The following is a 16,925-nucleotide window of genomic DNA, read 5'->3' as shown; positions in this document are numbered from 1 at the left end:
AAGATATAACATCTTGAATCTAGAAATCTAACTCAGTTACTGGCTTCTTAAGAGTAAGCGTTTAATAATGATAGACACATATTCAGCTGAAGATCCCTTTTATCATTCTCTTACTAAGACTCTCTGCAAACAAAAGCATCAGAATCAATCTTTTTTTTCCCATACTAAGGATTAATTTTAATTTAATTTTATATTACAGCCTAAAGCTTAAAAAAGGATTTGACAATAAACTGTAATCTCAGATGATAATTTTTGATCTCTTCTGTTTCTTTTACTTATAAGTGTTCATTCCGAATAGTTACAGACCAAACATCTAACATTAACTTATAGCATAAACAGGCAGTGGCAGTTTTACCAAGAAAATTTGTATCTTTCAGTGATCAGACATTTATTACAGTGAGATTCATCTGACCTGCTTTGTCCTCTTTGCCATGAGTGCTGGACTATTTGAAATGCTGCTTCCAGCTGGGTGTCTGCTGAAGGAAAGCTTGAGCTCCTGTGGCCTGTCAAAGAGCTTGAAATCTAGTCGTGGGAAGTTTTTATAGCTATATAGATGATTAAAAAAAAAAAACAGAAAATAAAAGTTTTTCACATACTGCTCATAGCAGGAAAGCCACACAAAGACAACAGGTATGGAAAAAGATGACAAACAGGGGAATAAAGAACCAGGAGAAAGGAAAGAAAAAACAGCAAGATCCTTTTAGCCTTATTCACAAAGACATTACAAGAAGATGCCTTGGATGTTAAACCTCCAAAGACAATGGAAACAAGAATCAGACTGCTAACCATGAGGGTCAGGGGAGCACAGACGATGGTTACCAAGGACAACAGCAAAAAACATGATCCCTCATGATCTCCAAGAGATACAGGAAGAAACAAATCACACCCAGAGTGTCTGAAACTCCACACTTCCTGCACAGGGCTGAAAAAGACTGAACTCAGGAATTCTGAAAAGCGGAGTGCATGTTTTGTTCTTTGGGTTCATTGTCCCCACATCAGTAGTATGGGTAGACTCATAACCCACCTTTCATCATTCCCAACATGGAATAAAGAGCACTGCACTTGCTACAAAATACACACAAATGGCTCAAAGAGGAAGGACACTGAATACATGCAGAAAAGTATTACTATGAAGTTGGCAAGAAGTTACTGAAAAATTAATACCATAATCCCATTGCCCTCACATATTCACACTAAAAACCTTCACTTCTAGAGGTTCATAAAATTACCAGAATCTGGGCAGTTCATATCTTTCAAAGAGTTCTTCTGAACACTGTATTAAGACAAGTCTTGCACCATGACAGAATATGTGCCCTGCTAAACAACATAAGCACTCTGGTTTCCCTCCATGTGACTGTCTAACTTGTACCTGTACTTTGGCACTCGGTCCTGTCCATTATCAGCAGGTGGTTCTGGTGGCATAATGAACACAGTGTGTTCACTTTTTTGGGACTCATCAAGCTCAATCAAGCGTGCATCTTCGACGGAATCTACATCGACCTGAAAACAGAGTTTGTACATTAACTATAGTTTGGCTTTGTAACAAAATGTCCTTTTCAACATCAATCATGTTAGAATATGTAACAAAATATTTAATATACTGTATTTGATTGGATAGATATAAATTATGCTTCTTCTAATTACTCAAATATCAAGTCCACAGCCTTGTCTTTCCGTTTTTATTTCATGATCAGATATTCCTAAACATTTTCAAGTGCAAAGTACCTTCTCTCCTTTTTCTGTTCCTTTATCTGGAAAGAGCTGGGAAAAGAAAAAAAAATTAAGAGTTTCTTCTCAACTCAAAACCAAAATCCTAAATAACTCTATTAAAGCTGTGTCACTTGCTGAAATATTAAAGAAGAAAGAGCAATTTTCCATATTACCGTAGAAGCAATTAAGCTCTTTTTCAAATACTTCATTGAAGAATTCAGTAATCATCATGCTTTCAATCTGCTCACATTATCTATAAATACAAAATCCTTAATCTATCAAAGGAAAAGTACTTTCATTTTGTTTAGTTGAGAGACACTCCTATTTTTCAGCTATTTCCAATATGACAACCTGCAGTAATAACAAATTATTAACAAAGTATTCTTTAGATGCATACTCTGCATTTAGCAAAGAAAAGGAAAGGCAAATTAACTTTTGTCCAGTCACAAATGTTAATCTGATTAGAACCAATACTGAATCAAAGATTCACTCTATAAGAACTTGTTATTAAAATGAAGGTTCTGCCCAGAAAGAATCATATACATATGCCTAAAACAATAAATACAATTCTCTAGCTTATTTAATATTGTGAACTTGGAATTTTAAAGATGAAGCTATTAGCTCCATAATCTATCTAGACTGGAACAATACTGGTGTGACTTCACAATTAAAAAAAAAAAAAAAAAAAAAAAAAAAAAAAAAGGGGGCACAAAAATACCCAAAACTCCCCCCCGATCTTTCTCCTGCAACATGCATGTAATGAAAGGGGAAACCAGTCCTGATCACATCTGAAGCACTAGGCATACTTAAAGTTGAGATTTTGGAAAAAACTACAACAGCGTTTTTGGTCATGGCAGATGACTAAGCAATTCCACATTAGAAGGAGGAAATTAATACTTAATGGGAAGATATGGATGGTATTTTGCTAAAGAGTCAGTTACTGGAAATTCTCACATCATCTTATAGATTGAAATCCTACAGGCCTTCAGTTTAAATTTCCTCCAATGACACAGAAATTATGACCATGCAAGAAGACGAAGAAAGGAAAATGACTCAGCAATAACCACAAAGAATTCCAATACTTTTGAATACTTCCTGCAGAATTTATGTACCTTCTCAACTAAAGCACAGGACAGTAACACAAAGTGAACAGAACAATATTATTTAGCAGCATATTTTTCACCTTTTCTATGCAGTCATCAAAAAATGCCAAGCCAGTATCCTTGTCACTCACGAAACTGCACTCTTCAATAAAGCGGCTAAATATCTGCGTTTTGGTGAGATGCGTGTAGAACTTTGTGTAGGTACGGTCTCTGCTTTTTAAAAATCCTGGTTGTAAAAGGGAACACACAACTAAATACCAGTTAAAAGTTCCAGTTAATTATAAGAAATTATAAGAAATTAATTAATTATAAGAAATTAATACATGGAGTGTGTTAATAAACATAAGTCACATAAATCACATATTCAATAAAAATCACTTAAGATGGTAATACACAAAGTATTCATTTTATCAATAACAACAACTACTTATATCTAAGTGCATTTGGAAGATTAAAATAACAGCATTTTAACCACTTTTTTTTAACATCCTTGGCAATCAATCACACCCATGAAATCCCTTCTCACTCTGCGATTCATTACGCAAGAAAAAGATGACCTTGTACTAAAGCATCCAACAACTAAAACAATACTAAAATAAAAATTACGTTATTCTAAAAGGTGATGGGCCTGATAAAGTTGAAAACTCCCCAAATGATTACCTAAAAATCTCTTCCCAATCTGTTATCCAGTAATTAAAAAAAAATCAACAACGCCAGGAGAAGAAACAAAACCCAGAACACCACCACAGAAAAAACCCCTGTGACATTTTCCGTAGTGTCCGACTCATGAACAGATCTCAATAATTAACAGTGATGAGGGAAGTTATATTTGCTGACTACTGTTTATTGCTTTGCCATATTTCTGATTTCTGTCACATTCTCTACTATTTTTCCATTTCTATCAAGACCATTACTTCACTCCTCATTACTGGGCTTTTAGCATTTTTGTGTCATACAAATTGAGAGATATATTTTCATTCTCAAGAGCTGCCCTTGCAGAAAATGACATGATGAAAGGCCATCATGCTACTAAAGAAAAGCTTTTTCTAACACCGGAGCTAGTGCAAACCTGCAGTTCTATGTGTATGTATCTGTGCTCCAATCAACTTTGAACAGCTTAACTTTCGACAACTGCAATTTTAAATACTGCCAAGAACTGTACAACCAAAGGGAACTTTGACCTTTTAAAGTTATGCAGCTCTTCAGCTCTAAAGCTGTAACACTGCCAATGCTATCAGCAGCTTGCTTGCCCCACCCTCACCTTGATGATCAAACAAGGAATCGGCAGCAGTTGCTTTATTTGAAGGCGCCTCTGTGATTGGCTTGAGGAATGTTCTGTAACCCTTCAAAATAGATGCCATGAAACGGAGAAATGCTTCCTGGATCTCCATCTCAAGTTCTATCATCTTCTTCTGCCAGGAGAAATCTGCCTCTATAGGAGTCATTTCCACTGCAGAGCCTTCTTGAGTTTTCCTGTGAACTAGCAATAAGAAACATATACAATGCTTTAATAAAAAATCAGTGCATTCAAAATTTATTTCTATTTGACTATGTTCATAAGTGATAAGCACTAGAAATCCTGTGATTATTTTCCAATTGAATTGGTTGACATAAAAGGCAAGTTATCCCAAAAGTGTGTTTTTCTAACTTACGTAGCAGTCTGTGACATAGAACAAGGATGTTCTCAGTTAATGTCACTTCATACTCAACTGAATAGCCTTTCAACAATAAATCAACAGCAACACAAACACAAAGCACCATGTGTAGTAGTTTTTTCCACTCCTGTACCCAGCTCCTTTTGGGCTGCTATACAATCTCCAGTCTGCTCAGGCATTCTCTTTAGGCCATGGTCTTGATTCCTGGCTGCTGAGCTGTTAAGGTGCCCTTCAGCTCATCACAAACACTGGCTGTTCTGAGGAACTGCTTCTGCCTAAAGAACAGTTCTTGCCTAATGGATAGCCTTGGAACACTATTTTCCTGAATCACAGCTCAAATGAACAACATTATTATTATTGTAATTGGACTTTTGAGGAAAATTCCAGTAGTTTTCAGTCTACAGGATGAAGACTGACAGATGACTAAAGATAATAATTTTAATAATGACACTATGAAGATTAGTCCTAAGCCAGGCCCTCTGAGCTCTCCTGGGCAGCTATGACTGCACCAGCACCTCATTTCTCAGAGGGACCTCTCAGAGTCCACCAGCTCTCCAGTTTGCCACATTCTGAGGACCATTGCTGAAACCTCCTGACAGGGTCTGGGCTACCCTCCAGTACCACACAATCCTCAAAGCTCATCCTGTCACTCCTTTAGTGTTGTCAAGGGATGGGAGTATCTCACTGAACTCAAGGTGAATTTTTAATAGGTACATACACCTCTGCACTCAATTCTTTGGGTCTGCATGCATGCATGTTATTTGTGAATGGATTTAAACACCCAATGGCAACTATAGCATGAATATTTCCATCTCAGATCTGTAATGACTTTACCGTAGTGCTTACAGTAAATCTTATTAAATCACTCTGTAAATGTTATATCAGACAATGATTAAGTGCTGCTAACTCCTTTAGACCAACCTGGAGCTTAGTTTGGACTTGGCCCCTTAGTCTAAGGCTAAGTTTGGATTCAGTCATGCCTATGATCCATCAGGAATTTAGAAAGCAAGTGAGTCCTCTCTGAAACTCTACAGACTCCCCTAGCTCTTCATACCCTTGTCCCTTTGCATTCCCAGACTTTGTTACGATCATTCTAGCTTGATTCTAATCTGATTTTCCTTTCGTGCTTCATCCATGTAGTTAGTGATGGAGTGAATCAGGCTACTGAACTTTGTTGTGCTCCTGCAAATTTATATGAAACCTGCTTTTGCTGATACCTTTGCCACTGATTCCTTAAGTGACCTAAACCACTCATTTGTTACACCATGTTTACCTTGTTCTGAAGAATACATATCTAAAACTACTTTTCTAACATCAATCCTAACATTTTGGTGCACCAACTGGTGGAAACAACTAAGCGACATTCAGAATTTACTCTTGCCTTCTTAAAAAATCAGCAGCAGGTATTGCTGAAAATGACAGTTCCAAATTAAAACAAAAATATCAGTTATAATAATAAAAATACTATTACATAAATATAAATAAATATTCAAACATAGCTATTATAATATTATCACAATAGAAAAATTACGTGAGAGAGACCGCTGGCTGTGCTCAAGATAGAATTCAGAAGTAGTTCCTAATGAATGATACACACTCCTGATAAAACTTGAGCTTTTCTAACAGATGAAGTAAAGGCAATTTGCAAGAAAAAAATCATAGAAAACTAAGGCAGGAACACCTACCCCCTAATTAATACCATTGTTCGTCATTTACGAATTTAATGTATCTTAGGTACATAAATTTTAGTTTCTTTCCCCATAATAATACACCTTACATACTCTGAACCATTTTACCTGAAAGAACTCATCTACAGAAAGAAACAATACCTGAAAACTGTTAGGTAAGTTAGAACTTTGCTCTTATCTATCAAAGACATTAGGCTGAAGACGGTCAGTCTATTTTTCTTTTGACAAAACAGTTTGTCAAAAACTAGCTACTCCATTACTGTGGTAGAAAAGTCATTATCTAAGATATTCACTGGCACTGGACTCTGGGAACTACCACCTTGTCAGCCTCCCCTCTGGGCCTGGGAAAATGAGTAAAGGCTAAAAAAAGAGATTAAATTCTAAGAAGTCACATAAAAAAGTCTAAAACAAATATATCACACTTCATGTGATAGGAGGAAATCACTACACTTATAAATTAATTAGAAGTTTTTATTTTATCTATTTCACCTGCTGCCAGCTGTGGGTGCAGTTTCTTTAAGGTGCTGAGAAGGTTCTTACATGGCTTTTTAGGAAACTGCTTCCAGTTGGTGCTCTTCTTATCATCTGATCTAAAACACAGGAGAGACAAAAAAGGACATATAAAATATAGATAGTATAAAAAAGAATAATGTCAACAGCCTTAAGTCGCTTCATTTACAGATTTCATTTACCTTCAAATTATTTTGAAATCTTACAACTGTACCTATTTGTTAAAAATAAAAAACCAAGACCGATATAACAAAGAATTTAATTTCTTCAGATACAGAACATAAAGTGAGTAATGAGTAAAGTTTTCTCCAGCCTGCAAGGAGAATCTGCCTTCAGACTTGATTTAGACTTTATAGACAATTTCCCTTTCAGATTTTTTATCAGCCTTGCTACTATGATTTAAGCACAGTCTTCTATATGTGATTATTATACAAAGTATATCCTAGCACAAACCTGCCATACCACTGCTGATACAAATAGAGGCAGCTCTGAGTACAGCATGTTACTGAAAAAGGCCAGATCAGTCTTGACCATCAGAACTTGATGGTCATACAGTACTTTGCTATATGTCTGTGGCAACCCAGTCCCATCTTCACAGTCCAACAGGTACAGAAAGACTGGGAATTCAGTTCACAGTTGGCAAAAGATGTGGTTGATTAAGCAGTGGGGTAAAGGGCCTAAAGGAATGCTCATCTTTTTTAAGGAGAACAATGGATACAATGCTAGACCTTCTTTAAGTGGTTGGATATAAATAAAGAGTAGGGAATAAATCCTGAGAACTATGCATCTTTCTGGAAGCTGGGAGAGAATTGCTCTTACAGAGAGTATAACAAATCTACTTGCCATGAAACCTAACCAGTTATTACTACCAAAGCTGATACTGGCACTAGTTGTTTTTGCACATTGTATCTGTGAAATGTTTGTTCCATTATTATTTGCTTTATTGGCATGAACACAGAAATATCTTAGGAAAGAAGCCAAAGAATCTGGAGTTAAAAAAAAATTTCCATGCTTACAGATGCCTTTGCCCATTTTTCCCCCACAATAATGGCTTGTCTATAAACAATATAAGCTGTACTATTCTAAAAGTGACAGGAAAAAATCCTGCTTGGAAAAAAACCAAACTCTCAAATCTTTGCCCTAGAAAGTCTGTTTAACAATGAAAGCTCATTAAGTATCACAAAGAGAATTAAAAAAGCAATAAGGAAGATGCTGAATGAATAAAAAGGCCTTTAGTATTTTTTGGTATAGCTTAAGAAAGATAGCAGCATAGTTGCTCTAGAAAGACATTAGACAGACTGATGTACCAGAAAATATCTAATTTTTCAGAAGTTATTTTTCTATTAAGCAGTCTTTCCAAATCAGCAACAGTGCTATTAAATGCTTTTACACCTAAACAAACAAACAAATAAATCCAGCACTACTGCATTGCCACAGAATTAAAAAGGGGCAGAAATCAATGTGGATAAAATTAGATGGAAAAAAAAATCTTTATTCACTAATAACATTTTCATAATTCTCTATTATCTTCAACACAAAGTGCTTTATGGAGATTTGGGCTTACCTACACACCTCCAAAATTGAAAGATACTCCTTGCCAGGTTAAAAATGCTTTATAATGCAGGTACCCATACCTCACATTTACCAAAATCAAATGCTACAGATGCCAAACTCCTCTGGAAGTCAAACATGTTGTATAGGTAGGATAAATGCAAAATGGGCAGCAAAACCAGAAGAGTTCAATTCCCTATTGAAGGAAAAATGGGCTTATAACACAGTAAAAGAAAGAGGGAGGAAGCCTTTCCAGTTGACTGCCTCACAAGAAGTCAGCCACTAAGAGATTTTTAGTTCAACAACTAATCCAGGTAATATCGGTACTTGGTCTTTCAAACAGTCATAAAAGCATCTTGACATCCTTATCTACCCGCAAAATCTCCTTGGTTTATCTCTATTTTTCTGCAACACAATCCTCCACTTCCATTCTACTTATGAACAAAAATACAAAGGTATTGTTCCCTGCAAGTATATTCAAATGACTAAGTTACCTGTCATGACTTTCTTCAATATGTTCTTCATTCACAACACCTACAATTATTCTCTTGGTGGTATAAACTGAAGAAAACGCTTTTTGAAGTGTTTTCTTCATGGAGACTTAGGGGAACAAGGAAGAAAACCCAGATAAAAAGATAAACACTATTTGCTCCATTGTTTACCATTTCCTGTGATGCTACTAACAAAACAAAGCATGTCAGTAACGTAATGGAAACATTGACTTCAGTAGAGGAATGGTCCTGAGATGGTAAAAATCAAGAAAGCATTTCTCTGGTCCACAGATCAAATTACTAAATCTAACTCAAGTGAGTAAAAAAAAGTCAAGAGTTAAAATTGACATGATGAAATAAGTAAAACTAAATTTTCACAGAGAAAGGATGTGCACTTGATTTAGTGATGATCACTCTTATCTTGAACTAGCTTAGCTATGGCTTTCTATTTATGATCTAGTTAAAAATGGAAAGGTAGCTACTAAACACCTGAAAAAAAAGATTTTTTATTTCCATTATTTGTACTCACATTACAGAAACCCAGAAGAATTATTCTCACCTCAAGAAGGTGCAAAGAAACTGCTCAAGGAATATTTCCACTTAAGAACAGTAGTAAAAATACAATAACTAAGTTAAACTACTTTAGAATTAATGTAGCAAAGACACCAAATTTTGCTTGATTGATTGCTTGATTGATGTCACAAAAAAATTGGTCCTTATAACTTTAGAAAAATTTCTTTATTAACATTGACATAAAATAGCCCAAGTGCAAGACGGTTATTATATCAAGAGTTATTATGAAAGATCCTGAAGCATTCGTGTTCATGTAGTTTGGAAAAGACCTTTAAGTCCAACAACTTACACAACACTGCCATGACCACCACAAAACCATGTCCACCACTAAACCAAGCACTGCATCCACATGTCTTTTAAACACTCCCTAGGGCTGGTGGCTCAGCCACTTCTCTGAGCAGTCCATTCCATTGCCTGACCATGAGTGAAGAAAGTTTTCCTACTATCTGATCTAAAGTTCCCCCCAGTGCAACTTGAGGCCATTTCCTTTCATCCTGCTTCTTGTTACCTGGTAGAACAGACCAACCTCCATCTGGCTACAACCTCCTTTCAGGCAGCTGTAGAGAGTGACAGGGTCTCCCTCAGGGTCCTTTTCTACACATTACACAACCCCAGCTCCCACAGCTGCTCCTCACAACCCTAGTGTTTCAGACCCTTCACCACCTTCTCTGGACATACTCCAGCAGCTCTATGTCTTTATTGTTGTGAAGGGCCCAGAACTCAACATAGAATTTGAGATATGGCCTCACTAGCACCCAGTACAGGGGGACAATCCTTTCTCCAGTTACTTACCATTGTTATTAAATTTATAGCAAGATCTGCATCATGTTTTTATAGGAAGTGCAAAGTGTTGATCTTGGACTTACAGAATTTTAATTTACTTTAAAGCTTTAGAAGTGAGGAAAAAAAAAAAGGACAGTAAGAAACAAACCACGTGTTTAACAATTTTGTCTCCTGAGCACTTCAGCAATCTCTTCATCTACAGAAAAATGTAAAATCTCCATAGAACTTACATGTAGACCATGTTTGTGTCTAAGTCAATGCACACAATATCCTGTGGTGGATCGTACAGATCAAAGTATCGTGAATCAACTCCAACAATAAATGGAACAGGTGCACTGAGTACGGTGGCCAGAGACAAAGGACAGAGGGGGATATATGGACACTGCCACTGAAATGGAAATATCATCTGAAGGAAAAATTAAATGAAATAAATGCATTAAAACAAGACAGCAGGTAACTGTACAAGAAAAAACAAGAAGTTACATGCAGCACATTGAAATGAAATTACTAAAAGCTTTGTAACACTATCGGAAAAAAGTCCCCAAGTTTGTCACTTTAATATAACTTTAGTCACTTTAATGTCACTTCAGTATAATTCTCAGTTAGCTATGCAAAAATTATGATCTTTCTAAGAGTTACTCACTAGGGCAATTGAACTAAATGTTAGTGCTGGGAAAAATGACCATTTAGTACACCAGTCATTTTAACTTAAAGTCTTGTTACTACTGTGGTGTTTAAATCAATTTTTACACTGCTGTACAGAACACTTTGTACTTACAGCTACCACAGCTTCAGCAACTCCTGTCAACACAGCTGGTCTAAGGGAATGGAGGAGGATCTTGCCTTCTAGTAATACAAAGAGTAACAGAGTGGCACAGTTTTCTGGTCCAAGATTCATGAGCAGAGTGCTAAAGTTTGCTCCACTAAGGAGTGGATGGGAAGCGGGAAAAAAGAAAAAATGTTACAGGGTTTAAAAAAAAAAATTCACTACTATTAAACTTCTGATGACTGTCAATGTTTGAGATCAACTAGTTGAATGGTGCTAATACACACCAAATACTTCCCTAACTAACTAATAACTATCATGTCATTTTAAGGCTGTACTACCCCAAAGAAACCTAAATTTGAATTCCATTGCTAAAGAAACATACACTAAATCATGCTACTGCTAAATCTGTGTTGTTTACATCTCCCAGAGATGCACTGGCATCTGGTATTCATAACAGCAAGGCAAATCTAATTGCTAATTAAAAAAAAAAAACAGCAGCAGTTTCATACAATGAGTTACCTCACACAAGAATCATGAACTTGAGCATCCATTTGATCTTAGAATCACAGTATCAAATTCCTGTATGAGTCAAAATTAATCCATCATTCCGACAGCAACGTGCTTTTAGTTTCTATGGTTTAGCCTCCATTTAATTTGTTGGGACTGTAAGCATTTAGGAATTGAGTACAAGGGTGTAAAATCTGTCCTTAGGAAAGTTCTTATGTGTGGCTTTGTAATTTAGTGCCTGGCTGCAATTTTTCCTCTAAGTGCTTGTGTAACAAAAGTGATCAAAGACGGGATTCTTCTGCATAAAGAATATTATATGATAATGTTTTGGGGTAGAAAGAATAAAAAGAGAGAAGATTTTGGGTTTTCACTTGAAACCAATGAGGAACAGAAACGTTGAAATAAAACCACATGTCACAATCATAGGGAGGTCTAACCCAGAAGATGCAGGCAGTATTCAGAGATTGCATCAACTTTCAAGCACAAATACCAATTTGTTTACTGAATTCCCAAAATGTTTGGGATTCAGGGATTTCACCTAACTGCTTGATGTTATTGTCTCTCTTGGATCCAAAAAGGGAAAAAGAGCAATGTAACAGTCTCCATGCTATTAAATTTTGCTTACTACACTGATTCTGAAAATACAGGGTTTTTTTTTTCTCCTCACAAATGCCTTATTATTCCTTTAGAGTTCCTGCAACAATCTGACAATTCATCTTTATTTCAAGATAATTATTTCAAGATAATTTCAAGATAATTTCAAGATACTGTACTTCCACAAGGGGTACATGTATGTCAAGACAAAACTGTGTAACATTATAAATGCATATTGAGCTTCCCGTTTATAATACCTCGTGATCTTGCACTAATATTTGACTGCTTTCTACAACCTACAACTGACTCCTGCTTGCCTCTGGTTTTTTCAAGTAGCATACATTTAAAGCATTAATAATGATACCTTAATGGCAATGGTGTAGAAACTGGCTGTGACAATATTAATGCATCATGGGCAGAAAGCTGAAACACATAAAGTAGTATGTGATTGACAGGAACAACCCCAAAGTTAATACAGTATAACATCCCAAATATAAATATATATCCATAGTCTCATAAACTGCCTGGCATACAGACACGGTGTCTTTGGGACTTGGGTTCACTAAGTGAACAGAGCTTGTATTAGTCACTGAAACAACTGTGAGAATTACAGGAAATCACCCATGACTCAGTGTTGAGCATGTAACTGCTGCTAGATGATTAAACAGAGAAGCACAAGAGACAGTGCCCCAGGGGACTACTAACCTCTGACCCACAGTAGGGTGGACAAGAGAGGGGAATAGAAAAAACAACCCTACCACTGAGGTAATGCAAATAATGCCTATAAAATGAAAGCATAATACATGGCAGATATTTCACAGGTGCAAGTAGGACACTTCTGCCACCCACACCACCTGAAGTATGGAATAGTTTGCTTCCTTTGCTAAGTTGTCCCAGGTTTGTACCAATGAGAGAGAAGGCCAGCCCATCCATCTCCTCCCCTCTACCTTCCAGAAGGTGCTCATTCAAAGCCAAGTTAAAAAAAAAAAAAAGCAAGAAACCAAAGGCAAAAGACTGTTTGCCATTGCTGTAGCTTAAAATGGATGAAAATGTTTTGCTTACCTGCACGAGAATCCTTGGCCTTTGCGGTGAAGGGAAAGGTATATTGTGCATAAAATGGGATATATGCCTGCGAAGAAGACGACATATTAGAAAAACACCAGGGATCAATGAAGGGCTGAAAACAACATTAACAACATTTTACAATTAATATGGTAGCACGTTTTAGGAAGACCTGTTAAGATTTCCTTACTGTTTTGATAAGTCTAAGAGTCTATTTATGCAAGCCGAATCAAAGAAGTTCATTCACTTAGTTGCATGGCTGAAAGTTAATACTGGCACCTTCAGATATGTAAGCAAAAGATAACTACACACTGGCATTTAGGCAAGCCACTTAAAATCCCAGGCAGCCTAACCCTGTTCTACAGTTTCTAAAGAGATTCTGCTAAGAGGAAGTATATACTTCATTGCTGGATGTCTTAACAGTTTTGAGGGTAACATCATTTTTCAGCAAACTTTCAGGACCATAACAAGCATCCTCTGCAGAGTTTGCATACATTAATAGACAATCTGAACTAGCTGCAGTGCTTGGAAGCAGACATAGATATTTGCCGCTAATGTACAGCATTCCTGAACTTATATTTATTATGCTAAAACGCAGGACTGCAAATGTAGCACAAATCACAGCTCAGCCTGTTCTGTGCTTGATGTAGCTAAAACAGGCTTGACATATTCTAAAAAAGACCCAGACTAAAATCCAGTTAGCTTTGCTGGAACTGCAAGAGGCAGTACCATAAAACAGAAGCAGCAATAATTTCTATCAGTACAACATAAGCTAAACAGTGCAAACAAGATGATAGATCAACAATAGCAATTGAGCAACTGTGACACGCACAAATCACACAATTTCTTGAGCTTATAACTACATTCCCACAATGACTTGAAAAATGTTTTACATACTTTTCAATGGGAAGAGGATGAGGCCCAGAGACAGAGAGTTTGTAGATGAACATAAGAAATTTTCGAAAGGCTTCAAAGAAAGGCCAGTGTGAGAGAAGACAGATGCATTTGTTTGAATTGATGGACTTGGAAGTAATCACTTTTCTCTCCACAGTCGTCAGAAGACCCAGCTGCGATTGCTGTTTTTCTGTTAGCAGCTCCCGGGGGTAAGGCTCATAAAACTGGATAGCAGCACCATAAACCTAGATGAAGAAAAACAGCTAGGCAGGCCCAGTATTTAACAGTAATACAGGCTAGAACTTTTGATGAACCTTTAAGTCTTTGCAGTTTGCACACACTACAGTGCTTTTTTTGATACCTTATGAAATGCCTTTATTTATGTAACATTCACAAAGCAACCCTATAAACAAAATGCCTTGAACTCTCTTCCTCATTTTTATTGCACCTTCTTCAACAAAGTACTCATACTCAATCAGAAGGGAAGAAACCAAACCTTCACTTTGTGACAAAACCTTATCCATTAATCATCTGGGTCAAAAACATACCCAAAATCTCAACCCCAAACCCTCATGAAATGTTTCTGTTCAGAAAATTCCCCTATCATTACCAAACTAAACAATGAAACTATTTTAGCTTTGACTTCCCTCATTTTATCAAGTTAAAAAGATACAAACCTTTTCTAATATTCCTTCCTTATTTGTGTTTCATAATAACTGAGTTATTCTGGCAAGCTTAGCAAAAATTAATACAGAAAGAAAAACAGTAGCAGCTACTGCACTCCTCTTTGCAAAAGAAGTATTAATAGTTTGGAGAAATGTGTTTTTTTCTGTCTGGAAAGGAAGAATTACGTAAATTGTTCTGTTAGAGGAGTGAGACAGAGTGGAAGCTGAGCTGTTATCACAAACAGAGCCAAACTGCTGTTTATTAGAGAGCTAATCACATATTTATAGAGAGAGCAAATGTCACATTACAACCACTTACTCCCTCATACAGTTCACACACACGCACAGTTGGCAAGCTGAAACAACAGCTGGCAGACCAACCCTAAGCAAAGGCTCCCTTGCTTCATCAGAAGTACCTCAACTACCTTCTGCCTGTAACCTAAGTCATACAAGACGTTTTTGGTGTCTTTGTGTGTTGATGGCCTTATACAGATTCAGCAGACAAATCTGAATGTCAGACGATAGAATTCAGATGTTCTGAATCTATCCCCTTCAGGCAAAATCAGCAAGATCACTAGGTCTTGGAAGCTCATTGCAGTCTTTCACATCCTACATCTCAGCACACACTTTTCCTCTCCTTGCCTTTGTGCTTTCTGGTAAGTAATTTTCAATTCACATGCAGAGATATGCACAGAGCCCTACTACTAAAGTCACATGCCCTGTGATATAAAGTCACACAGAAGTGTTTTTTAAGGTAACCATGTCAAAAACTAACAATTTGCTACATTGCTAACACATGTTTTATGCTACCTCTCTTTAATGTATAGACTACACTTCCATTTCCATTACATGAAAGAACAGGGAAAGCCACGTGCCGTGAGCTTTCGGTTTGTCAAGTGTACGGTTCAGCCTACAAAGGAGTAAACAGCACACACTCTTTCAGCTGCTTCCTGTTTTGGTTCAGTTTCATCTTACATGAAGGCTTAAGAAATATAATTTTATAAGGGAAGTATTAGACAACGTATTTTTCAAACACAGAAGAAACAACTCCTATCTCTCTTCATAACAACTATCTGATATGAAAGCAAAAACACAGTGTGGAGCCGTACCTTTTCTGCAGAAGAGCAGGTCAGCACAAATGTTGAGAACACTGGTAGTGGATATTTGGTTTGGGGGTCCCAGCACTCAATAGTAGCTCCCATAGGAAGGCAGAAGAGAGGTACAGAGTCTGACAGTGGAAATGATTCATAATTCTCTTGAGGATATCTGAAAATTAAGCCTGAATAACAGAAAAAAGAAAAGTAAGCACATTTGCTCTGTAGGCCCTAAATATTGCAAGCAATGTATTTTCCACAAAATATAGCTACGTCTGAATTTGTAACTTTTTTACCTGACTTTATAACTGAGGATTATAGCTACAAAGAGGAAGTCTTCCATTTGACAGTAAGACTGTGCCATCCAAGTAGCAATCATTTGAAAATAGTGTATGAATAGTGAAGTTATCCTTTGAGCTATTACACTTTTAGTAACTGCTCAAAACCAGTACAGTGTGAAGATTTTTTATCAAGCCAGTTGGGAGGTACTTGTGCTATTTAAATGTGCCATTGGAATAGATTTTAATAGAAATTCCTATGAAAAAAGTGATAATTTACTGTAAAAATAGCAGTAATACCTTCATTGAAAAGAGGATGAACTAGCTGTCTGCATTCTCTGCTACTCTGTAGATCTAACTCTTGCTTGTTCTTTAGGACACCAACTTCATTACTTATTCTTTCAACATATACTTGGTCATTTACTCCCTTCAAAGGAATTTGGTGTATTTAACTGCACAGCAGAAATGCTTCTGAAAGTTTTTTTGGGCTTCTTCAGAAACAAAAAATAATCTGTAGCAATGCACTAAAAAACTTTTATAAGCCAGACTTGTCATTTATTGTTCAAAATATTTTTCACTCTCCTCAAATAAGGAACAAGAAAATATTTGCAGAATTGAAGGAAAGAAACACATTTAACTTTCAAATTAAACAGAAGATGTTTAGACATAGAATGAAATACAAGTAAGCCTCAACAGGATTTTAATTACTCCTTCTCCGTTATCATCAACACAAGAAATGTGAAGTATTTTCTTACATCTGTAGTGTTTGCTAAGACAAAAGTTTGGTAAAGCTCCTCAGTTAGCAAGCCTGTCATGATAAGAACTAAAATAATAAAAGAAAAATGCTATTCCCATTTTTATTTCCTGGGAGAAAATAAGGAGAGCAAAGAAGACATTAGAGAAGCTGATTTCAACTGACATCCTCCAGGATCAGTATTATGACAGACAGCACTTAATTTTTTAAAATTATTATTTTATTTTACAAGGCATTTGACTGT

At 36.4% G+C, this 16,925-nt stretch overlaps 1 protein-coding gene across 3 annotated transcripts in view; it reads right to left on the bottom strand.

Annotated features, from left to right (window-relative positions):
- The window catches only part of DENND4C (DENN domain containing 4C), a 72,441-nt gene that overhangs the window by 28,586 nt on the left and 26,930 nt on the right, over nt 1-16,925 (bottom strand). For 2 of the 3 annotated variants that reach the window (XM_063421735.1, XM_063421733.1), the window contains exons 5-16: nt 15,665-15,834; nt 13,894-14,135; nt 12,997-13,063; nt 12,299-12,357; nt 10,843-10,987; nt 10,295-10,470; nt 6,646-6,746; nt 4,075-4,293; nt 2,894-3,039; nt 1,726-1,761; nt 1,370-1,500; nt 413-545 (exon numbers count right to left, since the gene is read on the bottom strand). In XM_063421735.1, the coding sequence (XP_063277805.1) occupies nt 413-545; nt 1,370-1,500; nt 1,726-1,761; nt 2,894-3,039; nt 4,075-4,293; nt 6,646-6,746; nt 10,295-10,470; nt 10,843-10,987; nt 12,299-12,357; nt 12,997-13,063; nt 13,894-14,135; nt 15,665-15,834 (1,625 nt within the window). The remainder of the gene's footprint in view (nt 1-412; nt 546-1,369; nt 1,501-1,725; nt 1,762-2,893; nt 3,040-4,074; nt 4,294-6,645; nt 6,747-10,294; nt 10,471-10,842; nt 10,988-12,298; nt 12,358-12,996; nt 13,064-13,893; nt 14,136-15,664; nt 15,835-16,925) is intronic. The other variant, XM_063421734.1, reaches the window with a different exon arrangement.

The sequence above is a fragment of the Prinia subflava genome, chromosome Z, assembly GCF_021018805.1.
Source record: "Prinia subflava isolate CZ2003 ecotype Zambia chromosome Z, Cam_Psub_1.2, whole genome shotgun sequence".
Taxonomy (NCBI): Eukaryota; Metazoa; Chordata; class Aves; order Passeriformes; family Cisticolidae; genus Prinia; species Prinia subflava.
The sequence above is the reverse complement of the archived record's forward strand: the minus strand, read 5'-3'. Positions and strand labels throughout refer to the sequence as shown.